The following is a 26,844-nucleotide window of genomic DNA, read 5'->3' as shown; positions in this document are numbered from 1 at the left end:
GATAGACACTGGATCCCGATTGGATTAGCCGCCTACTGGCTCCACCCAGTAAGGCGGAGTATAAGAGCCCGGGTTCTCCCAGCAGCCGCATTCTGTAACTGTGCTGCTGGGGAACAAGTCTGCGTAATAAAGCCATCGTTCGACTCCTTCTCATCTCGTCTCGTGAGTGATTGATTGTGCTACAATTTATTACGCAAACTTTTAAGGACATGGAGCTCCGAATCATGCCGGAGTGTCTGCGAATCAGCCCCCACGTGGCAAACGCAGCGGCCACTTTTAAACATTGGTTAGCGTGTTTCCAGGAATACCTCCGAACGGCCCCCGGCATACCTACAGAGGAACAGAAAATCCAGGTCCTGCATGCCAGGGTGAGCCCTGATATCTACACGCTTATAGAGGATGCGGAAGATTTCCCGACGGCGATCGCGATGCTGATAGGAATCTACGTTCGGCCCATCAACCAGGTCTACGCACGCCACCAGCTCGCGACGAGATGGCAGATCCCCGGGGAATCGCTGGACGAGTTCTACAATGCACTGTTGATACTGGGGAGAAACTGCAACTGCCCATCGGTGGCGGCTAATGAACACACAGAGCTGCTGGTCCGAGATGCGTTCGTCGCAGGTAGGCTTTCATCCCAAATTCGGCAGCGATTGCTTGAAAGAGACACACTAGGCCTCAAAGAGGCATGGGCCCTCGTGGCCTCGTTTGATGTGGCGTCACAGAACGCCCGCGCCTACGCCCCCGACAGCGTGGCAGCCCCTTGGGCACAGTGGACCCCCGCCGCGACCGAACCCCGGGACCCCCCGCAGGCCTGCTCCCAGTAGGGCGGAGCATAAGAGCCCGGGTTCTCCCAGCAGACGCATTCTGTAACTGTGCTGCTGGGGAACAAGTCTGCGTAATAAAGTCATCGTTCGACTCCTTCTCATCTCGTCTCGTGAGTGATTGATTGTGCTACAATCAGGCTCCATACCAAGTTGTGATAAAACCAGAAAGAATGCTTTCTATGGTGCATTTGTAGAAGTTGGTGAGGGTCATAGCTGACATGCCAAATTTCCTCAGTCTTCTGAGAAAGTAGAGTAATTGGTGGGCTTTCTCAATTATAGTGTTGGCATGGGGGGACTAGGACAAGCTGTTGGTGATCTGTACACCAAAAAACTTGAAGCTCTCAATCCTTTCTACTTCGTTCCCATTGATGTAGACAGGGGCATGGTCTCCACTACGCTTCCTAAAGTTGGCGATAATCTCCTTCGTTTTGTTGACATTGAGGGAGAGATTATTGTCGTTGCACCAGTTCACCAGATTCTCTATCTCATTCCTATACTCTGTCTCGTCATTGTTCGAAATCCGACCCACCACGATGGTGTCATCAGCAAATTTGAAGATCGAGTTGGAGGGGAATTTGGCCACACAGTCATAGGTGTATAAGTATAGTAGGGGGCTGAGGACACAGCCTTGTGGGGCACCGGTGTTGAGGAAGATCGTGGAGGAGGTGTTGTTGCCTATCTTTACTGATTGTGGTCCGTGGGTTAGAAAGTTCAGGATCCAGTCACAGAGGGAGGAGCCGAGGCCAAGGCCATGGACTTTGGAGATGAGTTTCGTAGGAATGATGGTGTTGAAAGCTGAGCTGTAGTCGATAAAATAGGAGTCTGACATAGGTGTCTTTGTTATCTAGGTGTTCCAGGGTAGAGTGCAGGGCCATGGAGATGCCGTCTGCTGTGGACCTGTTGCAGCGGTAGGCAAACTGTAGTGGATCAAGGCAATCTGGGAATCTGGAGTTGATTCGTGCCATGACTAGCCTTTCGAAGCACTTCATGAAGATGGATGTCATAGCCACTGGACGATAGTCATTAAGGCACGCTGCTTGACCTTTTTTGGGTACAGGGATGGTGGTTGTCTTCTTGAAGCAGATAGGGACCTCGGATTGTTGTAGAGAGAGGTAAATAATCGCTGAGAAAGCAGAATTCAGGTCACCAGTTCAGGGGACAGATGCAGAGAAGTGTGTCCTGGCAAAGAGTGTGAATCACAACCCAGTGTGTAACTCTGGCATTGTTAGGTACATGTTAACTCTATAGATACATGTCCTAGGCTGATGGTGTATAACTGAATCACTAAATTTGCTTCTATGAAAGCATTTATTTGCATAACATTGCTGGGAACAGTGTCCTGCAGTTTGCATCGCAGTGAAGCAGTCTGGAACTTCAAGAGGTGCGAGAGAGAGCAGTAGAACTTCAAGAGGCATGAGAGGGAGAGGGAGCTGTGGGACTTCAAGAGGCACAAGAGAGAGGCTGCCTATGTGCTGAGAGGCAGGAGCTTGACAATCGCAGTACTCACTGGCACAAGATGTCACTCATCTGTCCATGTGTGAGGAGTGCCAAGGGAGCACTTAGAGCACCGAGGTCTCGATCTGAGCAAGGCCAGGCAGCGCGGGGTCCACAAAAGGTCCAGGAGGAGCAGCGAGAGGAACGGGAGCTCCTAGAGCACCGAGGACCCGATCTAGGTAAGGCCAGATAGTGTGGGGTTCACAAAAGGTCCAGAAGGAGCTGCAAGACCGCTGAGAGCATAGTAGATCAACATTGCAGGCTATGCCCAGAGAGTGACATCACACTTCAAAAATGGCATCACTGCCAAGCAGGCAAATGACTGGTGGACAATAAGTGTTTGTTAGTCCCCATGCTGGAGCAGAGTGTAGTCTCCAGTTGTCTCAGATTTCCGTGCCATTGGGCCTAGATCTTGCTTTCTTGGGACCGTGTGGTGGTTGGTATGCAACAACAAGCCCACATGTAAAAAATGCACGAACAACAATCTTCCACCCCACCCCACCCACCCAAATGAATTTCAGGACCTGGAACACCAGGACACATACGGGCAACCCGAACAGATCTGAACGTCGCACATAGCCTAGGAACTCTGGCTCTTCAACATTGACATCGCCTCCCTGAGGGAGACATGATTGGCAGGAGAGGCCAGCTTAAAGAACAAGATGGCGATTACACCTTCTTCTGGATAGGTGAACGAGAAGAAGGTAATCTCTACGGGATCGGCTTCACCATAAAAAACAAAACACCTGCAGGGTAAGTGAGTTACTGATGAACCCTGCAACTCACCCTGGCCCAGAAGCAATACATCACAGCCGTCATTACCTACGCCATGAATCTAGACCAAATGGACGAGATAAAAGAGGCATTCTACCCCAGCCTCGGACAAACTCTGTCCCACATCCCAAAGGAAACAAGCTGATTCTTCTCAGCAACTTCAATGCCAGAGTTGGGAGGGATGCAAAACTTTGGAAAGGCATTGTGAGGCAGGGAAGTCGTAGGCAAAACAAACCCCAAAGGAGGAGTCCTCCTCCTGACGAAATGTCTAGAACATGACCTTGTCATAACGAACATCCTTTTGTGCCAAAGAGACAAGCACAAGACCTCATGGCAACACTCCCACTCCAAGCACTGGCTCCTCATAGACTGCCTCACCGTTTGAGAGAAGAACCGCAAAATGTCAGCATCACCCGCGATACAACTGGAGCTGACGACTGCTGAACTGACCACTGGCTAATCCGCTCTACTATCTCCATCAACCTGGCCCCAAACTGGCAGAAGCAGTAAAACCTGATCTGCAGGAGACTCAATTTTGCTAGACTCAAAGATCCTGAAAAGAAAGACTTACTCAGGGGCGCCTCACAGCCAACCTGGCGACAACCAATAAACCAGTACACAGTGTGTCCACAGCACCTGGTCCACCCTAAAAGCCACCATAGTCAACACCTGTGAGCAGATGCTCGGTCTCTCGACCAGGTACCACCAAGACTGGTTCAACCCAGGATCTTCTAGACTGCAAAAGCAAGATATTCCTCAACTGACAGCTCCACCAAAACTTGAGCAAGAGCAAGCGGAAATACGACTACAGGCAACTGAAGGTTGAGGTGGAACAAAGAACCCGTGACCTAAAGAACAGATGGTGGGTGAAAAGAGCACAGGAGATTCAGAAACTCACCGACAAGATGTGCGCTGCTTCTAAAGCCATCTATGGTCAAGTACCTAGGGATCTACCCACAGAGCCACAATCGGAGAGGCTCTCAACAGAGAGGCAGTCAACAGCTACTGGAGAGATCACTTAGAGGATCTCCTCAACTAAGATGCAGCTCTCAAAGATTGTGCCCTTGACGCTATCCCATAACACACTACCCACCACCATCACAGCACAAACCCAGCCCCCGTGAGGTTGAAAAAGCCATCCGACAGCTAAAAAACAATAAGGCCTCCACGCTGAAGTATTAAAATGCAGTGAAGAGGCACTCAATACATGAATGCACAACCTCATCACCCTTGTCTGGAAGGAAGAGCATGCCAGGAGGTCGTCACGTGTATCCTCTTCAACCGCCTCCTCCCAGTGGTTGAAGTGCTCCTCCCCAAGTGTCAATGTGGCTTCCACCCATCAAGAGACAGAATGGATACGATCTTCAGCATGCAACAAATCCGGAAAAGTGGCAGCATCAACCCATATACATGGCCTTCTTAAATCTTGCAAAAGCCTTAGATTCTGTCAACTGCGAGGGATTGTGGAGCATCCACCTCAAATTCGGCTGCACGCAGAAATTCGTCACCATTCTCTGCCTGTTCTGCAATGACGTGCAAGCTGTGATTCTCACTAATCGAACCACCATAGACCCAATACCAAGGCAAACTGTGATCAAGCAGGACTGCGTCATTGCACCAAAGCTCTTCTCCATCTTTCTCGCTGCAACACTCCATAGGGTACGAGTAGACATCGATGATGAAATTCAACATCTACTCCAATGTGCCAGCATAATCTTTGGATTCCTGAGGACAGAGTGTTTGAAGACCAAGACCTCAATCTAACACCAAACTCAGTCTACACAGCAGTCATTGTCGTCGCCCCGTGTGTGCATCCAAAACATGGACAATGTACAGCAGACGCCTCAAATCCTTGGAGATATCACCAATGTTGCCTTTGAAAAATCCTGCAAATCCACTGGCAAGATAGGGAGTACCAATGTGAGCGTCTTCCCAAAGGCCAATATCCCCCAAGTCAATATCCCCAGTATCGAGGCACTGGTCACGCTCAACGAGCTGCGATGGGTGGGCCCACTGTCCGCAAGCCTCACACAAGAGTCCCTAAACAAGTGCTCCACTCCCAGCTCTGCAATAGCAAGCTATCAGTAAGAGGGCAGAGGAAATGGTACAAGGACACTCTAAAGCCTCCCTAAATAAATGCAACATTCCCACCGACATTTGTGAATCACTTGCCCTGGAACACACAAACTGGACAAGCATGTGCGAAGGCGGCAACCATCTCGAGCGTGACAAAGTGGAGCATGTGGAGGTCAAGCGTAAGCCTGCCCCACCTATGGCAGAGTCTGTGGCTCCAGATTGGCCTATTCAGCCACTGTAGCACCCAGTTCACTCTCCGCCCACCCCAAAGTAACCCTCAACTCTGAGAGACTGTCGAAGAAGAAGAAGATTTAAAATCTTCACTTTAGTTGCAAGTGGAAAACTGTTGCTTGTAGATTTGCCACATGGTATACACCCCATTCAATTTTCCATTTAATTGAAGTCAGCATACTTCCTGTCAACTTCTTCCTCTAGAAATTCCTGTTGCTACATTTAGGATGGAAACTGCCTACATAATCCGATCTAGGTTGCAATTACACATCTTTTTAGTAGAAGCAAAAATTCAAACCAGCTTCCACAAAAATGTAAACTTAGGAATATAAAATGGAAACATAAAAATATGGAGAGAATGTATGATTAAAATGAGAATGCTGCATTATGAAAGCAACCCCTGGTCCAATTATCTCTGCCTTTAATCTGCTTCATCTGGAGATGTGACTCCATGTGCAATGCCATAGGAAATTGACTTGGGTTTTAATATAAGACAGACAACACATCCTTTTCTACAAGATGAAATTCTAACCTGCAGACTTATGTGTACACATTTTAGCTGGAATATAGGAGGGTGGGATGGAATGTGGAACTAGCAGACAGCATCACATCACAGAGAAAAATTGCAGTTTATTTCTTCTGTTCTACTCTTGTTTCCAACCTGTGATCAGCATTCCACAATAAAAGCTATCTAAAGCTATGAAATTCTATAGCTCCCTCTTGGGCCAGGAGCAGGAGTGGAGATGTGGTAAGATGTGGATCAAACTTAAAAACTCAGTGATAAATATTTTCAAAACTGCTAAATAAACCATATCAAATATAAATATTTAAGATCTAACTTTGTTCAAAATCCTTTGAATGGAATGTACTTAATATATTAGAAGGCTGTTGTGCAATTAATACCTACAGGACGTGCTGAGTTTGGATGAAGATCAGAAATTGAAACCATGTTCTGGCCAGAGGAGCTGAAAGCCATCATATTATCCTGTAATTAAAAAAAATAAGTTCAGATTCTACACATTTTCAACAAATTCAATTCAGTAAATTAAGTATTTCCCATTAGTTTCCACGCATGAACCAATTTCAAATATGGAAGCTCGACAGTGCATTTGTGAATGTCATCAGAGTGTCTAAATAAGTCATCTTTTTAAAAAAATAATTGTTATTCAAAAATTTTCAGATTATCACAACAGAAAATAGAACCCTTTACACAAATAAAACAAGAACAAAGTGCCTAAATAAACGAATAGACGTTAAACAGTAAGCAATAGTGCATCCACTACTAGACACGAACTTGACTCCCCCCCCCCCCCCCCCCCCCCCGGTTGCTGCTGCTGCTGACCATCTCCTAACGCTCCGCCAGGAAGTCTAGGAACGGCTGCAACTGCACAGATCCCCTTAAGGCTAACTTCACCTTCTCCAATTTAATAAACCCTGCCATGTCGTTAATCCAGGATTCCACGCTTGGGGGTCTCGCATCCTTCCATGGAAGCAGAATCCTTCGCCGGGCTACCAGGGACGCAAAGGCCAGAATACCGTCCTCTTTCGCCTCCTGCACTCCCGGCTCGTCCGACACCCCAAATATTGCGAGCCCCCAGCTAGGCCTAACCCTGGAAATCACTACCCATGACACCGTCCTCGCTACGCCCCTCCAGAACTCCTCCAACGCTGGACATGCCCAGAACATGTGGGTGTGGTTTGCTGGGCTCGCAGAACACCTCGCACATCTGTCCTCACTCCCCAAAAAACAGCTTAGCCTTGCCCCAGTCATGTGCGCCCTGTGCAGCACCTTAAATTGTATCAGGCTGAGCCTCGCGCAAGAGGAGGAAGTTTACCCTTCCCTGGGCATCCACCCACATACCCTCGTCGATCTCCTCCCCCAGCTCCTCCTCCCACTTACTTTTTAACTCCTCCGCCGAGGCCTCCTCCTTCTTCTGCATCACCTGATACGTTGCCGAGATCCTACCCTCTCCAACCCACACCCCCGAAAGCACCCTGTCCTGGACCCTGCGCACCGGCAGCAACGGAAACCCCACCACCTGTCGCCTAACGAACGCCCTTACCTGCATATATCTGAAAGCATTTCCAGGGGGGAGCCCAAATTCCTCCTCCAGCTCCCCAAGGCTTGCAAACTTCCCGTCTATGAACAGGTCCCCATCGTCCTAATACCTGCCCTGTGCCAACTCAGGAACCCCCCATCCATTTTCCCCGGGACAAACCGATGGTTCTCCCATATCGGGGACCACACCGAAGCCCCCACCTCCCCCTGTGGCGTCTCCATTGCCCCCAGATTTTGAGGGTCGCCGCTATCACCAGGCTCGTGGTGTACCTCGTCGGAGGAAGCAGCAGCGGTGCCGTCACCAGCGCCCCCAGGCTCGTGCCCACAGGACGCCATTTCCAGCCTCTTCCCCGCCACCCCCTCCCCCTCCATTACCCACTTACGTATCATCGCCACGTTGGCAGCCCAATAGTACCCACATAAGTTTGGCAACGCTAACCCCCCCTCTGTTACCGTGCAGGAGGGGTTGGCCCACAACAGATGGGAAAGGTCCCAGATGTGCAGCGGGATGCCGGACCTGAGTCCTCACCCCTACAAGGATTGGACCCTGGAGGTTGCGGGAGTGGCAGAGGACAGACGGTCACCGACACTGAGATTGTCCTACGCCGCAGGGGTGAATATCCGCAGGACCTCACCCAGATGACCTGTCACACAAGTTGTTCATGCCAGGATGATGATGATTCTCTCCCGCTGACCACATGTCCATTCTCCCGCAGGATCTCCATCTGATGGCACCGGCCCAACTCCCCCTTCCCGCTCCCCAAGAGAACACCTCGCAGGAGAGCTCCGATGATGCCACCTTCAAGGTGTCACAGCTGTCATCCCCAATCTACTTCCACCAGCGCAGAGACACACACCTCGGTGGGAGAAAGTAGTGGACAGGCTTCTGGGACACAATCTGGTGAGCACAAGTTGCAGATGCACATCAGGTGGAGGTAGGCACATCCAGGGGAGACAGCAGTTGGGAGTTCTGCTGGATCCCAGGACCCAGCTGGCTCCCAATCAGATGCTGAGACTCTGGAGCAGGCTATCCCGGAGCTGATGCAGTCAAAAGGGTGCGGCAGTAAGGTTCAGAGGGGGATGTCAGCGACACTCCAGCAAGTCCATAGCCGATTGGAGAAGTCCCAAAGGCTATGGGCGCAGGAGATTGCGCTGGCAATGCATGGCACTATGGCCAACACTGTTAAGGTGGCGACCGCAATGAAGAGCCTGAAGTACGATGTCAGCACCATGAGTGGTAGTGTCCAAGCCGAAGCTCAGTCAGTGACTGCCATGGCTGAGTCTCGACAGCATGTCCAGGTCGTTGGGGGATGTGTCCCTGTCACAGGTGGACCTTTCCGCGGCACGGCGGAACATGCCCCAATCTTAGATAAGGCATTGTCGAGATGGTGCAGATTATGTCCCAGATGTTTGAGGTGAGCATTGCTGAGGCGTTCCAGAGCATGTCCCGGTTACTGAGGACCAAGTGCCAGATGCAGGTGGACATTGGAGAGGCACTGCAGAGCATGGCCTTCTCACAGAGGGGCATCACTGAGGGCATCAACACCATTGTGCAGACATTGGGGAGCCACAAGGGCTGGCAAAGCCAGATGATGCAGGGGTATCCAAAGCTCAATCCAGCTGGCCCTATGTAAAATGAATGAAATGAAAATTGCTTATTGTCACAAGTAGGCTTCAAATGAAGTTACTGTGAAAAGCCCCTAGTCGCCACATTCCGGCGCCTGTTCGGGGAGGCTGTTACGGGGCCCTACATCCTGATGTGACCTCCAGGGCCCTATGGTCACTGATTTGGAGGAGGGAGCACTGGAGGCTGACCCGGAGGTCATCCCTCTGGGGTGACGACGGCTGTCACCAGCTCTCCGGAGTCTACTTCCCCTGACAATCGCGTCTTGGGGTCAGGGTGTGGAAAAGGATGGCACAAGGCATGTGCCACCGCCAAGTCTGACGGGACCCTCCTGCCCCAGGTCCTCCAGTGGAAGTCCGCCAGAGCTTCAAATGCCACATGACGTGGTAAGCAGCAGGCTACCCCCATCTCTGATGTGCATCCTGGGAAAACACCTAGATGTTGCGGTCAAGCACAGATGGCAAGGCAGATGGAGGATCACTGAAAGGGAGGGGGTCGGCACCATCAGGAGCTCGAGGCAGTTGGAGTTACGAATGTACAATGTTAAAAGACGTTACACTCAAGACATGTGAAGCCTCCATCACGTTAATCCGCAAAGCGGGCCAGCCTGCAAACATCTCCCCCAGTTGCCCTCCGCCCTTTCCCGCCCCAGCCTCCTAGACTACCTGCTACTAGACCTGGCTTCTCCTTCTCCTCCCCCCTCCCCCCCAAGGCATAGTGCAGGTGATGGGTGTGGGTGCACACTCAGCAGACAGACAGGAGTCAGGCTATGGCATAAAATGAGGAACACCAGAGCTCAGCTCAAAGTAGGTTATCATCACCCTCATGCCTTGTGTATTAACCCGCTGACAATGCCGACACAAGCCCATCACCTTGCAATGATGTACAGAGGGTGATCTTCAGAGGGTGCAACAGGGGAACAGGGAAAGGGAATGGTTGGGAAGGGGGCTAATGTGAGGTGGAATAGGTGGGGGGCACGGGTATGGGGGAACGGGAGAGGGGGAGAGATGATGAATGAAGCCACGCCCGATGAGAAGCAGGTGAGAATGAGGGCCTCCCTGGGCCTCTGGGCACACTAGGGTCTTGCCGACGCCTGTCCTCCACCCTCCTGCTGGTCCCACGGGTCCTACCCGGGCCTGTACTCCAGCCCTTCTTGGTCCAGTCCTCCACGTCCTCCACCTCGGAGGTGGCCACATGTTCCTCCTTCTCCACCTCTGGCACGTCATCCCGCTGCTGTGCCAGGTTGTGGAGGACACAGCAGATCATCACAAAGATGACCCTCCAGGGGTGTACTGCAGTGCACCACCAGAGAGGTCGAGGGATCGGAACTGCATTTCAAGCAGTCTGATACACTGCTCAATGACAGCCCGGGTGGACGCATGGGGCCTCATTATATTGGGTTTCCTCATCGGTCTCGGGCCTCTGTACTGAAGTCAGGAGCCCCCAAGAGCCAATTGATCACCCTAGGGTGTCCCTCAAAGATGCTAGGGATCTCCAACTGCCCCAGGGTGTAGCTGTCATGCACAATCTTGGGGAAACGTGCACACACATGCATGATCTTCAGGTGATGGTTGCACACAATTTGGACTTCAGGGAGTGGAACCCCTTCCTGTTGATGAAGGGCACTCCCAGACCACCTGGTACACGTAAGGTGACATGTGTGCCAACTATTACCTCCTGGATCTGGGGCATCATGGCGATAGCAGAGAATCCTGCTGCCCGGGCATCTTGATGAGCTTGGTCCAGGTCAATGTTTATGTGAAATGAAAATGAAAATCGCTTGTCACAAGTAGGCTTCAAATGAAGTTACTGTGAAAAGCCCCTAGTCGCCACATTCCGGCGCCTGTTCGGGGAGGCTGGTACGGGAATTGGACCGTGCTGCTGGCCTGCCTTGGTCTGCTTTCAAAGCCAGCGATTTAGCCCTGTGCTAAACCAGCCCCTCAGCTAGAAGGGCAAATAGGGCATCCGTGACTTGACGGATGAACTTGTGGACTTTTGGTTGGGATATGCCACATATGTCTTCGCTCGAGGTGCAAAAGTTCAGGGCTGCGTGACCTTGATGGTCACTGGGAGCGGGTATCTTCCCCCTCCTTTTTTTTCATTCTCCTTTTTCACATTTTCTCCCAGATTTACACCCACCAACAACAAACAATAATCAGCAACAAATATGTCAATCCCCATATCAGTAACAACGATCCCATCCTCCCACCAAACATTAGCCCGCATGTTCACATAAACAAATGACAAAAAGGAATCAGAAATCACCCATAGTAACCATCAACACACACCGCCCCCCTCCCCCCAACCCTCCCATCCACGCCTCCAACTAATGTTCGATGTTATCCAATTCTTGAAAGTGCATGATGAATAATGCTCATGAATTGTAGAACCCCTCCATCCTTCCCCTCAGTTCAAACTTAACCTTCTCAAGAATCAAGAATTCCAACAAATCCCCCCCGCCACACCAGGGCACAGGGTGGAGAGGTTGCTCTCCATCCCATCAGGATCCGCCTTCGGGCGATCAACGAGGCAAAGGCTACAACATCTGCCTCCGCACCCGTTTTCAACCCTGGCTGGTCCGACACCCCGAATATGGCCACCCGGGGTCCCGGGTCGTTTCACGTGCACCACTTTAGAAATTACCCTAAAAAACCCCTTCCAGTAATCCTCTAGCTTTGGACAGGACCACAACATATGAACATGATTAGCGGGACCCCACCCCCCCACAAGGTTCACACACATCTTACTCCTTCAAAGAATCGGCTCATCCTCGCTCTCGTGAGGTGTGCTCTGTATACCACCTTCAGCTGTATCAGCCCCAACCTCGCACACGAGGTGGAGGCATTCACTCTCCGGAGCACGTCACACCAGAACCCCTCCTCCATATCCTCTCCCAACTCTTCCTCCCACTTTGCTTTGATCCCTTCCAGTGGTGCCTTCTCCTCTTCCAAAATAGCTCCGTAAACCGCTAACACTAACCCTTCTCCAGTCCCCGTCGTCAGCACCTCCTCCAGCAATGTGGAGGCCGGCTCCACCGGGAAGATCTGTATCTCCTTTCTGGCAAAATCTCAAACCTGCATGTATCTAACCATTTCCCCCTGCGCCAGCCCATACTTCGCTTCCAGCTCCTTCAGCCCTGAATACCGACCCCTAAGTAACAAATCTTTTAGTGTCTTAATCCCCTTCTCCTCCCATTTCCGAAAATTTCCATCCCACCTCCCTGGCTCAAATCTGTGGTTCCCTCGAATCAGCATTTCCCTTGATCTGCCCCCAACCCGTAGTGTTGGCGAAACTGCCTCCAAATTCTCAATGAAGCTATTATTACCGGACTCCCTGAGTATTTCCCCGGGGCTATCGGGAGCGGTGCTGTTGTTAGTGCTTTCAATCCCGACCCCCTACACAAACTCTCCTCCATTCTGACCCACTGGGAATCAACCCCTCTGACCCAGCTCCGCACCTTCTCCACATTCGCCGCCCAGTAGTAATACATCAGGTTCGGAAGACCCAAACCCCCTGTCTGCCTTCCCCTCTGTAGCAGCACCTTTCTAACTCTGGCCACCTTCCCTCCCCATATGAACGAAGCAATCTTTCCCTAAATCTTTCTGAAAAAAGCCTTTGGCAGGAAAATCGGCAGGCATTGTAAAATAAACAGACATCGCGGCAACACGTATCTTCCCCCTCTTAATGGTCCAAATCCGCAAGGACATAGCAGAGGTGCCATACCATCTTCTTGTTGAGCCTGCTGCGACACATGCTGTCTGTCATCTGTTTGAGGGACAGTGATGCCTGTACACCTTGGGCCGTTGCCGGCCTAACCATCTAGGTCCCTTCCTGGCTTGATGGTCGGCAGGGTCCTCAAGAGCATGAAGCAGAGCCCTGCACATGGGCCACCACCTCAAATGTCTGTCACACTGTTGCCGCCGCCTTCTCTGGCGTCTGGTTGCTTGGCCTGCCAACGCCACCACAACGGCAGCTTCCGCAGGTAAAAAAGTAATATTACCTTCCATAATAAGAAGTCTTACAACACCAGGTTAAAGTCCAACAGGTTTGTTTCGAATCACTAGCTTTCGGAGCGCTGCTCCTTCCTCAGGTGAGCATTCCCCTGAGGAAGGAGCAGCGCTCCGAAAGCTAGTGATTCGAAACAAACCTGTTGGACTTTAACCTGGTGTTGTAAGACTCCTTACTGTGCTCTCCCCCAGTCCAACGCCGGCATCTCCACATCATGGTTACCTTCCATAAGGTAATATCTGTAAGGAATTGGGGAGGTGTGAGACTGACAATCAGCTATGGCTTCCAGGAACCCTTGGATCCCCAAGCATGCCCCACCCTCACATCCATCCCTCAGGGTGTCATCCAACACGCCCTGCACATGCACTCCCAGCCGCAGCAGTGGCCCCTGGGCACCGGACCCTAGACTCTGTACCCCATACACCTGCTGTAAACGTTACCTGGACCAGGCACTGGTTCCCTCCCCGGTTCACTCACACACTCTCTAGTCGTGGGGATGTCCCCAGTGCTGAGGTCCAACTCTTGGGTGTTCGAATGTTGGCTGCTGCCTCTGTGGTGATGATGCCTCTGGAGTCGAGGAGAAGTGTCCAGGCCTCATAGCCTGGTTAGGATGCTAGGCAGTAACAACGGTCATGGCACGCCTACCCATGGGGATCCACTTGGGAATATTTTGTTTATTAAATGGTAAACATCACAACTGGACAAAACCAAAAGGGACAAGCACAGCCAAACGGTGCAAGCACAAAACCACAACAGTGCAGTTGCACAAAGAAAACCAAATACATGTTGTACAGGAAAGAGGCAGGAACAACACAAGGTCAGCAGAACATGCCTGCAATACCGTCATCAAGTGTCCATCCTGGCCAGACATCCTCGTGTTCCCAGCGGTAGAGGCTCAGCAGTGAAAAAACACACCGGACAGTCACACGATGAAGAGTGCACCAGAGGAGAGACTCGATACCCTTACCTCTGTCCCAAAGTCAGTGGCAAGACATAGCAAAAGCCCCCCTTTCTTCACTCCAGGCCAGAGGAAGCGGCAGCAAACGAACCCTCGACCTCTAGGCCGTGGAAATCGGACAGGCAACAGTACAGCAAGGGCAGCAACAATCAGCAAAAACACTCCTCCAATGCCCCTGCCGCGTTGCGCAGTTGGATCAGTCCGCCTCACCACCATCATCAGGTCAGTCCACCCAGCCTGATCCTCCCTCCAGGCCAAGGCAACAGCAAATACACAGACGGCCTGCAGGTGTCAGTGGCCACCAAAAAAATGCAATTGTTTTACTTACTTGATGTCCGTCATGCTCTCGTGGACCTTTACATTTCGCAAATCGAGCCTATATTTCCACTTGTCTTAACTTCACCAAACAGTTGTTTGCTATTTTACTTGCAAATCCGTTTGCAAGCTTATTAAAATTTCATTCAGCCTCTTCATGTGCTTTGTGCCTCAGTGTTAGATTTACATTTTCCGATCTCGTTTCTGGCTTTTTTACTGGCTGCAACAGAGCTTTGGTCTTTTTCCTTTCTTTTGGCTTTACCGTTGACCAGGTCGGTCTCTGGCAAAGTGTCGACTTGTTTCCATTCTGCAATTCTCATGTTGCCCTCCCTTTGAGGTCTTTCGTTGCCCTCTCTCTGGGGTCTTCTATTGCCTCTTGAGGTCTTTCATTGCCTCCTGTTTGAAGTCTTTGTTGCCTCGTCGAGGTCTGTTGCCTGTGAACCTTATTTTCCATTTGCCCTCTAATAATAATAATCTTTATTGTCACAAGTAGACTTACATTAACAATGAAGTTACTGTGAAAAGCCCCTGGTCGCCACATTCCGGCGCCTGTTCGGTTACACAGTGAGAAAATTCAGAAGTCCAATTCACCTAACATGCACATCTTTCAGGACTTGTGGGAGGAGACCCATGCAGACATGGGGAGAACGTGCAGACTCCGCACAGTGACCCAAGCCGGGAATCGATCCTGGGATCCTGCCGCTGTGAAGTCACAGTGCTAACCACTGTGCTACCTCTACCTGAATCTCTTCTAATTTTCATGTCTATTAGCCATTTGTTTATTTTTGTGGACGGTGCTTTAAATTTTGGTACATCTTTAAGATGGATTTTAGTAATCTCCACACCCCTCACACAGACACACAAACACATTTCGGCTGTAGTTGCTAGGATACATTTGGCGTCCCTCTTTTTTTAAAAAGGTCTTGCTGCTGGGACAGATCTTTGAAAGAGAAACTGTGCAGGTGTTATTTTGCAACAAACATATCACTGATGGTACAGGATGTTCCAGTTTTTGTTCTGACCGCACTGAGCTGGAAGCTTAAATCTGCTCTCCTTATTTAAAATGAGTGTTTGAAGATATTTCCTTTCAGTTTCGAGTGCATTTAAAACTAAGGGACGTGATTCAGCGACCGCATTGAACCCGGCGTGGATCCGGGCGCATGGGTGAATAGCGAGAGAGGGCAAAATCGAGAGAACCATTTTGCGATTCACCCGACACACTCCCACGACGAGAATATCATTAACCCTCATTTGCATTCATATCAATCTCATTAACGAGATTGAAGCCGAATGCAGTGGCCTCCTGGGAATTACCCGACTCCCCAGCAGGAAGTCACGCGTCGTCGTTTAGTACTCCTTTTAAAAAATGGAAACATGGCACAATGGCTACTGAGGAAAAGTGAGTCGCCATTTCCATTTGCAGGCATGCAGCTCAAAGGCACCAGAGCTTCTGCTCCAGTGCGTAGGGGACGGGACAGGGGAGGCGTCATGTCCGCTTTCAAGCCATTTTTTTATTGTGGAGACCCATAACAAGTGCAATCACAGTTGCAGGCTGTCTGCCCTACCAGCACTTCCAGGACAGAGCCCTGCTGCGGCTTCTATCCTGAAATTCAAGTTTACTCTCTTTGACTGTGAGCAGCCTCTTGTTTCACAACTGAAGGCTATTTGAAATAAGGAATTAACCTTGTTAGTTGTGATAGCACTTCACACTCCTCAACTCTAAAGTGCCTCCTCGAGGGCACACGTGCCATGTCTCAGAGGATGATTAGTGCATTGCATGTCCAGCAAGCTTTGATACTTGAACACTGTGCCTGAACTCGAGGAACGTCAGCACTATAGAGGCAATTCCCAACAATCAAACACTTAAGAGAAGGGCTTCATCACTGTGGATCTTCTCGCGACCCAAGGGCAAGTGTGTGAATGAGCAGAGGGCAGCTGAGCACACCCTCCCTCATGTTTCCGACAGAGGTCTGGAGTCTACGGGCTCCTGATGTGGCCAGGGGTGGGTGTGCAGAGCTAGGTTTGCGGCACAACTGGCTCGCTGGGCGGCCCTTTGAGAGAAGGCAGGAATCGCAAGGGTGGGGAAGTCTTGGGGGAGTTGAGGGTCCCGGGGTAGAAGCCCTAACTGATTGTCTTCTCTCTCCTTTTCAAATTCCTTTCAGGTAAAATTATGTTTGCTGGTGGGGATCCTGCAGAGGCTGCCCTTACGTTGCTTGTGGCAGCCTTGGCAGGCAGACGTTGGAGATGGCAGCAACATAGGCTGGAGGCGCACCACGTGTAGAGGGCCAGCATACAACCTGAAGACCCGGCCGCCCTTTGGGCTGAGGAGAGACTCAGAAGGGGAGGCCAGTGGCAGCCCAAGGTGACAGATGTCGTTGGCCATTCAAAGAGCTGCCGGACACCATGTGCCGCAGAAGACAGCATCTCAGCAAGGAGACAGTGTGGTACCTGGCCCACGTCCTCGCGAACTTGGCACCCCATGGAGGAGGAGGGCACTTGCCCCCAGTGGCCATGAGGGTCACTGCAGCCCTGAACCTTTATGCCACAGGCTCATTCATGAGCTCAAGTGCGACCTGTGTGGCATTTCCCAATCTGCCACGAACAAGTGCATCTCGGAGGATCCGGATGCTCTGTTGCCTGGGCATCCAACTATATCATCTTCCAGCTGGACCACGCCCAACAAGATGCCTGGGCTGCAGAATTTGCTGCCATCACCGGGATACCCCAGGCGCAGGGGGTGATTAATGGCCGCATGTTGTCCCACGAGCACCGGGGCATCAAGGAGTGCACTATATTAATAGGAAGGTGTTCCACTCCCTGAATGTTCAGATTGTGACCACTGCCTCCGAATCATGCATGTATGTGCCTGCTACCTCTGTTGCATGACAGCTACATGCTGGGGCACTCGGCGATCCCCGGTGTCTTTGAGGACAACCCCAGGATGGCGGGTTGGCTCGTGGGGGACCAGGGATAACCGCTGAAGTCATCGCTGATGACGCCAGTGCGGAGGCCTGAGACCGAGGCGGAGATTTGGTATAATGAGGCCCACACTGCCACCATTGTTGTCATCAAGCAGTGCATTGGCCTACTGAAAATGCAGTTCCGATGCCTGGACCACTCTGGTGGTGCCCTGCAGTACATCTCCAGAGGATCTCCCACTTTGTGGTGGTCTCCTGTGCCCTCCATAATCTGGCAAAGCTGAGGAGTGACATGCTGGAGGAGGCTGAGGGTCATGTGTCCTCATCTAAGGAGGAGGCGGTCCAGAAGGAGGAGCCTTAGAGGAGCTGGAGGATGGAGGACAGGTGGCAATGATCCGACATGCGAGGAGGACGAGGGAAGCCCTCATCGTCTCCAGATTCTCCTAGGACGGGGTTGTGTTCATCAGCTCAACACCCCCGCCCCCCCCCCCCCCCCCCCCCCCCCAACCCCCGGACAGGAAGACTTTAGAAATAGTGGATTCTAAGCATTGGGCAAGTTAAGGGTTAAAATCCTGGGGGTTAACTTAGTGTGTTTGACTGCAATGGTCATGTTTTTTAAAAAATAATTCTGTTTTGCAGGGCCTGGGTGCTTTTAGCAGCCGGAAGGTGAAATTGACAAAGGAATGTGTTTTTCAGTCTGGGCTAATGGACTGTGGTTTGACTAGGAAAGTTCCTGGGGAGTTAATGTGCTTTGCAGCCTGCAGAGATAATTTGTTTTTCAGCTTCGGGAGATGAGATCATTGCTGGGTGAAGCCAAGGAATGAAGTGAGACATTTTGAAAAGCTTTAGAGCACGGTAGCCTTGTGGATAGCACAATTGCTTCACAGCTCCAGGGTCCCAGGTTCGATTCTGGCTTGGGTCACTGTCTGTGCGGAGTCTGCACATCCTCCCCGTGTGTGCGTGGGTTTCCTCCGGGTGCTCCGGTTTCCTCCCACAGTCCAAAGATGTGCAGGTTAGGCGGATTGGCCATGATAAATTGCCCTTAGTGTCCAGAATTGCCCTTAGTGTTGGGTGGGGTTACTGGGTTATGGGGCTAGGGTGGTGGTGTTGACCTTGGGTGGGGTGCTCTTTCCGGGAGCCGGTGCAGACTCGATGGGCCGAATGGCCTCCTTCTGCACTGTGGGTTCTATGAAATAGTTTTTTGAAGAAACTTTAGAGAGAGGAGTTGAATTCTGATCAGCCTGACACTGAGTACACAATTCTCTCACAGTAAGATAGTTATAAGAGTAATATATAAATCAGAGCAGTCTTGGCTGGGGACAAGTAAGATGCTAAAACATACCAGGCGAGCCAGCTTTGTAAAGATATTCAACCAGAGTCTGAAGGGGTTCGAACAGTAGTCCAAATCTGTTCTGTGAAATAAGTATTACTCTACGCTATGCTGATTTTTATGGCAGAATGAATGCTGTGTGTTTCTTTTCTAGATGTTTAATGAGAAATGGAGGAGTGGTATTTAAGGGGTAAATGTAAGCTACACAGCAGCCCTTAAATTCTTCAGGTGAGAGAAAACTCTCAACATTTTCACCGGACCCTAGATCTCTAGGTTCCAAGAGACTATTCTGATCAGGGGACTCTCACCTTGCCCCCCTCAAATCAGTCATTTCCACCTTGAAGTGAGGGAATGACCTGTCCTTACTCCAAATTCCTAAACCGAAGGCCCACCAATCCTACCCACAAGATGAGACAAAGAGAAACCCCTGGTCACCGTCAGCACTCTACCCCTCCCTCCCATTTAACTTAAAACATGCAGTCTCCCAACCAAAGACCAGTACTCCTTCTTCGCCAACCCTCTTCCTCCAACAAACATGCTGGGCTTATCGAAACCCATCTAAACAGGTCTGACAGGCTGAAGCCCCTCCCCCACTTCACTCCCGTTCACTAGCTAAGATCCAACTGCTAGTTACATCGCCCCCACCAGGGCCCACATCTAAACAAGAGAAAAGAGAGGCTCCCCTGCCTGCAAAAGAATAAGCTGCAAAGGAATAACCGAAACCAAAGCCCTTACATTTCACAACATCCCACCATGGGTCATGTATTATCCATATTGCTACCTGAACCATTACCCTCAACTAGATTGCCCCCCCCATCCCTCCCCAAACATATGCACTGGACATTACGGCCCCTCCAAAACAGAAGAAAGCCCAAATAACCAGAAATATATACAGAATACTGAAACATCCCCAAGTAAATCCTTCCCATTACCAACCATTAAAATCCCATTTTAATCCTTTCAATTAAGTCCAAGACCTTGTGTCTTGACAAAAGCCTACGCCTCCTCCGACGTATCAAAAAAATGGTCTTTCACGTTATGCGTAACTCTCAACATTGCTGGGTACACCACTCCAAAACGCATTACACTCTTCTATAGCGCCAATTTCACCCTATTAAACGCTGCAAGCCTCTTCGCTACCTTTGCACGATGTCCTGGCAAACCCGGATGTTGCTCCGTTCCCACATCATGTATCGGTTCTCTTTGGCCCATTTCAAGACTGGATCCTTCTTCTGGAAGCTATGAAAACAAACGATCACCACCCATGGTGGCTCATTTGCCCAAGGCCTCTGCCAGAGTGTTCGGTGGGTCCTATCCAGCTCAGGAGGGGACATCTGTTCATTCCCTCCCCCGCCCCACTAGCTTGGAATACATCTGGGAAAAATACTCAGTCTGCCTCGGGTCCTCCAGCTCCTCTGGTAGCTCCACAATCCTGTAGTTCTGTCTCCATGGCCTATTCTCTGGGTTCCCAACCTTTGCCCTCAGGCTCGTGTTTCTCTCCTCCATTAGCAGCATATCAGCTTCCAATGAGGCAATTTGGTCGCTATGCCGCGACATGATCCCCTCAACGCCCTTCAGCACCTCTCCATGCTCTTTCACGACCTTCAGCGTTTTTCCCAACTTCTCCCGGATTGGGCCAAGCGCCTCCGTAATAGATTTTTTGAGGGTCTCCCTTCCTTGCCTTTCAAAATGTTCAAATTGTTTTTCAAATTTATGTGCCATTCATCAGTCAACACTGTGATAGGAACAGCCTTATCCGCTGAGGTCATCTCTGCCATCTTCCCTCCCAATGAGCTTTGCACTCGCTCTCGAAAGACTATCACTCGTACTGTTCTTTCCAGCAGCCTTTTTTGCAACTTTCGACATACTTTTGTTGACCAGTGTCTTATTCAATTAGATAGGTCAGACTTATCCACTAAATTTCCACAGGAACCGGGCAGAAAAGATGAAAAAACAGGGAACCTGGTGTGACCTTCTCTTACATGCTGCCACCGGAAGTTGCAGTATATTTAAACAGTTTAATTTACAAATTCTATATGTGGCAGGAAGAGAAAACATGATTGCTGTGCTTTATCACGACTGTACCATGTGAGAAGACTAAAATGGACTATATTCATGTTGATGTTCGCCTGCTTAAAAATGTTAAATGATATATCAGAGTATAAGTTGCATGTAATCTTAAGAAATGTTTAACATTAAAAGAGTTTTAGAAAAATGAAGCCATCTATTTATACTGCTGGTTCACTTTTTGTTAAGGTGGGAGATGTGGCAACTGGAAGACTTTTGGAATATTGGGTTCTAAGTATTGGGAAATTTAAGGATTAAAAGCCTGGAGGGTAGAGTATGTTTGACTGCAGTGATCATGTTTTCTTAAAAGAATTCTGTATCGCATGCCCTGGGTGCTTTTAGCAACCAGAAGGTGAAATTGACAAAGGAATGTGTTTTTCAGCCTGGGCTAATGGACTGTGGTTTGACTGGGAAAGTCCCTAGTGAGTCAATGTGCTTTGCAGCCTGTAGAGCTCATTTGTTTTTCAGCTTGGAGAGTTGAAGTCATTACTGGGTTGAGCCAAGGAATACAGCGATACATTTTGAAAAGCTTTAGAGAGGCAGTTTTGTGGCAAAATTTTGGAGAGAGGAGTTGAATTCTGAACTGCCTGACACTGAGTCCACAATTCTCTCACAATAAATTAGTTCTAGAGTAATATGTAATGCAGACCAGTTTTGTCTGGGGAGAAGGAAGAAGCTGAAACACGCCAAATGAACCAGCTTTGTGAAGACATTCAGAAGTCCAAATCTGTTCTGTGATAGCAGTATTACTCTATACCATGCTGATTTTTAAGACATATTGAGAGTTGTATGTTTATTTTCTTGTTGTTGAATGGGAAATTGAGTAGCAGTGTTTAAGGGATAATTGTAAGCTGTTCTTTTTGGGTGTGAAGTTAAACATTTCAATATTGCATTCATAATAAAGTTTTGTTTTAAAAATACTCAAGCCCTATTTCTTAATGAAATCACTCCTAGAATGAATCGTTCTTTCCGCAGTCTTACCAATAAACTAAAATATTGGGGTTTTGGTCCAGTATCCTTGCCATTGTTGTGGTGTGCTCTGGAATCATAATATCCTCCATTTCCCTCCATTCCCCGCCCCCCCTGCCATTTTCCTCCCTGCCCCCAATTCCCAGTCCTGGAGGCTCCTCATTGTCCACACCATGGTGTTGACGCCCTCAGCGATGCTCCTCAGTGACTGGGCCACACTTTGCAGGGCCTCAAAAATATCCAACTGAATCTGGGACTGGGACATGTCGAGGCAGTCAGCCATGGTCGTTACAGACTGAGTCATGCCTTGGACACCACCACTGAAGATGCGGACATCATGCTCCAGGTTTTCCACTGTGGTAGCCACCCTAACAATATCGGTCTTGGTGTCACGAATTGTCAGTACCATCTCCTGCGCCTGCAGCCTTTGGGACTCCTCCAATCAGCCATGCTGACACCCCCTCCTGAATCTCACAGCTGTGTCAGATCTCTGCATCAGCACTGGAGGAATCTTGTGCAGAGACTCGGCATCTGGCGGGGACCCAGCTGTGTCCTGGGATCCAGCAGGCTTCAGACTGTTGTCTCCATTGGATGTTCCTGCCTCCACCTGTTGCGCATCACCAATTGTGTGGTGATCACCAGATTGTGCCCCAGAAGCCTGTCCGCTAATGTGGCCCATCGAGGTGTGTGTCTCTGTGCTGATGGAAGGTGCGGGTGATAGCTGTGATGCCTCACTAGTTGTCTTCTCGGAGCTCTCCTCTGAAGTGGTCCCTTGGGTGGCAAGCCGATGGCTCAGCCTCATCAGATCAAGATCCTGCGAGACAATGGTCTGCAAAAGGGAAGGATAATTTTGTCTGACATGAACTACTCACTTGAGACAGGTCATCTGGATGAAGGGGCAGTGGATCCTCACCTCACTGGTGTAAGCCAACCTTGCAGTCGGTGACTGTTCTCTCCCCGAGCAATCCTGCGATTTTCAGGGCCCGTACTTCATAGGAGTTGAGAACTCTGATCTCTGGGACTCCGCCTCCGTCTTGGCGTTTCCCTTATATTACAGGTTATCTTCTCCTGCAGGGATAAAGAGTTAGGGTTAGCTGATGCCAGGAGAGAAATGGTAACTTACCCTTGTAGCTCATTGAGGTAGTTTGTGTTCTTCCTACATTGGACGGCTGTCCTGTTGCCCGCACAGACAACCGCTGCTATTGCCTTCCAGATGGTGCTGCTGAGCCTGCTGCTGATCCCCCGACCCCCTCGGGGGACTAGAGTGGCCCGCCTCTCATCCACAACGTCGAGAATCCTGGCAAAATCGACATCCCCAAAGCAAGGAGCAGGTCTGCACGCTGCCATGCTTGTATGTTGACTGGGAGTGGTGCGAGGGCATTTAAAAGCAGCTCCCCCTTGTTCGCAGCTGCTAAGGTGGGAGTCAGGCAAATCAAGCAGCGAGACAGCCAGTAATGTCGAGAATCTTGTGGGGCTCATTTTTGGCACAAAGTTAGTTGAATACAGGCTGCGATCTCCCGAAACACCCTGCCAAATGTGCCAAAAACCAGACTTCATTTTTCCATTGAATCGCGCCCAAGATTTCAGCATTTCGTTCTGCTTGTCATGAAGGGGATTTTTTTAAACTGGGAAATTTCACTGCTCTTCACATCGGGCCGTTTCTTTTCTTTCCTTTTTAAATTTAAATCTGCAACACTGCTTTCTAGTGCCAGTTTTATTTTAAGCTTTTGAGCCTTTTTTTATCTTCAGCAATTCTAGCTGTTCATTTTAGACGGTTATCTTCTCAAAACCTCTAGTTCTTTTTTATTATTGGAATATCCCACTTTGGGAGACTCAGTGAGCTTGTTGCCGATCGAATTTACTAGCAATTTCCTTTTACAAGCTCTTTTCTGTTATTATTTCAAAAAATTGAATGTCCTGGTTTTTTTTAAAACTTAAAGCAACAATTCTTTTGACGATCAATTTAAAAAAATCTTCCGAACAGATAAAATTCTGTATTTTTACTTGTACGTACAGATTCATTTTATTTTTATAATCTGCAGCTTTCTTTCTGTTCTAACTCTGCAAGTTCCAGTACTAAACACTTCCAGGCTTTATTTTGCTGTGCAGTTCAAAGCCAACATGCAGTTCAATTGAAAAATAACGTTTCCTTACTTTAATTTCACTTTTTTAGTGGCCTTACTGAAAAGGTCCATTGTTCTCGTCACCAGTTTGTGATGTTTTTGGTCCTGACCTTTCACAATCAACCAGTACACATGTAGGCAAAGGAGGTGACTAACATTACATCTGTCCTTTATTGTTTCAGCAGTCTAACAAGAAAACATGTATCCTTCGATCCAATAATGCACTGGCTTGTAAAGTACAAACGTACAGTAAGCCAGCCAACACATAATACTGAACATCCATCAAGCCCGGCCGAACACTTGCCCCCTCCTCCAAGACCTGGCCTGATCTGCACCCCTTCCCTCTGCAGTCCTGATCCGATAAAAGCCCCAATTCCAACCGCCCCTCACCCCCCCAGACCCACCCCGCATGTCACTACCCCTGCCCCAACGCAGCTAGCGCTGTGAAAAAGGGGCCATGGATTACTTACCTGCGACTCTACAGCCCTCGATGCTCGGCCCTAGGGATGCGCTGCACGACCCACATCACACCTGGCTTGAATTGGAAGGCCAGGCGAGGCTTATAAAGGGACTGGCAATCCAACTCAATTGTTTCTCTGTCGGAAGTTACCAGTCAATATAAATTCTCAACCACATATTTGTTTATTAAAGATCCGAACAGATTTGGAGGAAGGGGGCTTGAAAGAGAGGTGGAGGGAAGAGAGGGAGAAGGTAGAGAAGTGGGGATAAGGGAGCGGGAAGCGAGATTTGTGTGAGGGAGGGGGAGAAAAGTGGGTGTGAGGAAGAGAGTTGGGTGCGAGGGAGGGGGAAGAGGAGAGATGGATGTGAAGGAGGAAGAGCGGAGAGGTGGGTCTGAGAGAGGGGAAGAGGAGAGGTGGAAGGGGGAGAGATGGGTGTGGGGGAGAGGGGTAGGAGAGAGGGTGGGGTGAAGGAGTGGGGGAGATGGAGTGGGGGGAGAGTGGGTGAGTGAGGGGGAGAGGGAAGGGGAGAGGTGGGTGAGGGAGAGGGGAGAGGTGGGTGAAGGAGCGGGGAGAGGTGGGTGTGGGAGAGGTGGGTAAGGGAGGAGTGGGTGAGGGAGGGGTGGGTGAGGGAGTGTGGGTGAGTGAGGGAGGGTGAGAGCTGGGTGAGGGAGGAGTGGGTGAGAGGTGGGGAGGGAGCGGGAGAGGTGGGTGAGGGAAGGGGAGAGGTAGGTGAGGGAGAGTTGGGTGAGGGAGAGGTGGGTGAGGGAGGGGGAGAGGTGGGTGAGGGAGGGGGGGTGTGAGGGGGAGAGGTGGATGAGGGAGGGGGAGAAGTGGGTGAGGGAGGTTTGGGTCAGGGAGGAGGAAAGGTCGGTGAGGGAGGGGGAGAGGTGGGTGAGGGAGACTGAGAGGTGGGTGGACAGGGGGTGGGTGAGGGAGAGGTGGGTGAGGGAGAGTTGAGTGAGGGAGGGGAAGGGTGGATGAGGGAGGGGTGGGTGAGGGAGGGGGAAAGATGGGTTAGGGAGGGGTGAGTGAGGGAGGGGAAGAGGTGGGTGAGGGAGGGGGAGGAGTGGGTGAGAGAGTAGGAGGGGTGGGTGAGGGAGTGGTGGGTGAGGGAGTTGAAGGGGTGGGTGAGGGAGTGGGAGGGGTGGGTGAGGGCGGGGTGGGTGATGGAGAATATGGGGTGGGTGAGAGAGGGGGAGGGAGCGAGGGGGAGAGAGTGGTGGGTGAGGGCGGGGTGGGTGATGGAGAATATGGGGTGGGTGAGAGCTGGGTGAGGGAGGAGTGGGTGAGAGGTGGGGAGGGAGCGGGAGAGGTGGGTGAGGGAAGGGGAGAGGTAGGTGAGGGAGAGTTGGGTGAGGGAGAGTTGGGTGAGGGAGAGGTGGGTGAGGGAGGGGGAGAGGTGGGTGAGGGAGGGGGGTGTGAGGGGGAGAGGTGGGTGAGGGAGGGGGAGAAGTGGGTGAGGGAGGTTTGGGTCAGGGAGGAGGAAAGGTCGGTGAGGGAGGGGGAGAGGTGGGTGAGGGAGACTGAGAGATGGGTGGACAGGGGGTGGGTGAGGGAGAGGTGGGTGAGGGAGAGTTGAGTGAGGGAGGGGATGGGTGGGTGAGGGAGGGGGAGGGGTGGGTGAGGGAGGGGGAAAGATGGGTGAGGGAGGGGTGAATGAGGGAGGGGAAGAGGTGGGTGAGGGAGGGGAGGAGTGGGTGAGGGAGGTTTGGGTCAGGGAGGAGGAAAGGTCGGTGAGGGAGGGGGAGAGGTGGGTGAGGGAGACTGAGAGATGGGTGGACAGGGGGTGGGTGAGGGAGAGGTGGGTGAGGGAGAGTTGAGTGAGGGAGGGGATGGGTGGGTGAGGGAGGGGGAGGGGTGGGTGAGGGAGGGGGAAAGATGGGTGAGGGAGGGGTGAATGAGGGAGGGGAAGAGGTGGGTGAGGGAGGGGGAGGAGTGGGTGAGAGAGTGGGAGGGGTGGGTGAGGGAGTGGGAGGGGTGGGTGAGGGAGTTGAAGGGGTGGGTGAGGGAGTGGAGGGGTGGGTGAGGGAGTGGGAGGGGTGGGTGAGGGCGGGGTGGGTGATGGAGAATATGGGGTGGGTGAGAGAGGGGAGGATGCGAGGGGTGGGAAGGATGGGTGAGGGAGGGGAGGGGTGGGTGAGGGAGGAGTACGTGAGTGAGGTGGAGAGGTGGGTGAGCGAGAGGGACGGATGGGTGAGGGAGGAGTGCGTGAGGGGTGGGTGAGGGAGGGAGGGGTGGGTGCGGGAGGAGTGGGTGAGGGAGAGGGAGGAGTGGGAGAGGGAGGGGTGGGTGAGGGAGGGGGAGGTGGGTGAGGGACAGGTGGGTGAGGGAGAGGTGGGTGAGGGAGGGGGAGAGGTGTGAGGGACAGGTGGGTGAGGGAGGGGTGGGTGAGGGAGGGATGGGCGAGGGAGGGGGAGGGGTGAGGGACAGGTGAGGGAGGGAGGAGTGGGTGAGGAACAGGTGGGTGAGGGAGGGGTGGGTGAGGGAGGGGTGGGTGAGGGGGACGGGCGGGACAGGAGGCCCGGGTAAAGCGGCTCGAGCGTTAACGGTGCTGGCGCGAGGCGGAGGTGTGAAGCAGCCGCGCGCCCTGAAACACGACGCTCCACACGA

General features: G+C 51.2%; 1 protein-coding gene across 1 annotated transcript in view; it reads right to left on the bottom strand.

Annotated features, from left to right (window-relative positions):
* Nucleotides 1–25,132, bottom strand: part of meiob (meiosis specific with OB-fold) — a 261,266-nt gene extending 236,134 nt beyond the window's left edge. Inside the window, exons 1-2 of the mRNA XM_072479797.1 lie at nt 24,244–25,132; nt 6,310–6,387 (exon numbers count right to left, since the gene is read on the bottom strand). Coding sequence (XP_072335898.1) covers nt 6,310–6,381 — 72 coding nt within the window. The 5' untranslated portion in view covers nt 6,382–6,387; nt 24,244–25,132. The remainder of the gene's footprint in view (nt 1–6,309; nt 6,388–24,243) is intronic.
* Nucleotides 25,133–26,844: the final 1,712 nt, after the last annotated feature.

The sequence above is a fragment of the Scyliorhinus torazame genome, chromosome 17 (assembly GCF_047496885.1).
Source record: "Scyliorhinus torazame isolate Kashiwa2021f chromosome 17, sScyTor2.1, whole genome shotgun sequence".
In the NCBI taxonomy this organism is placed as follows: domain Eukaryota; kingdom Metazoa; phylum Chordata; class Chondrichthyes; order Carcharhiniformes; family Scyliorhinidae; genus Scyliorhinus; species Scyliorhinus torazame.
Note: the sequence above shows the minus strand (reverse complement) of the source record. Positions and strands in the feature narration are given on the sequence as shown.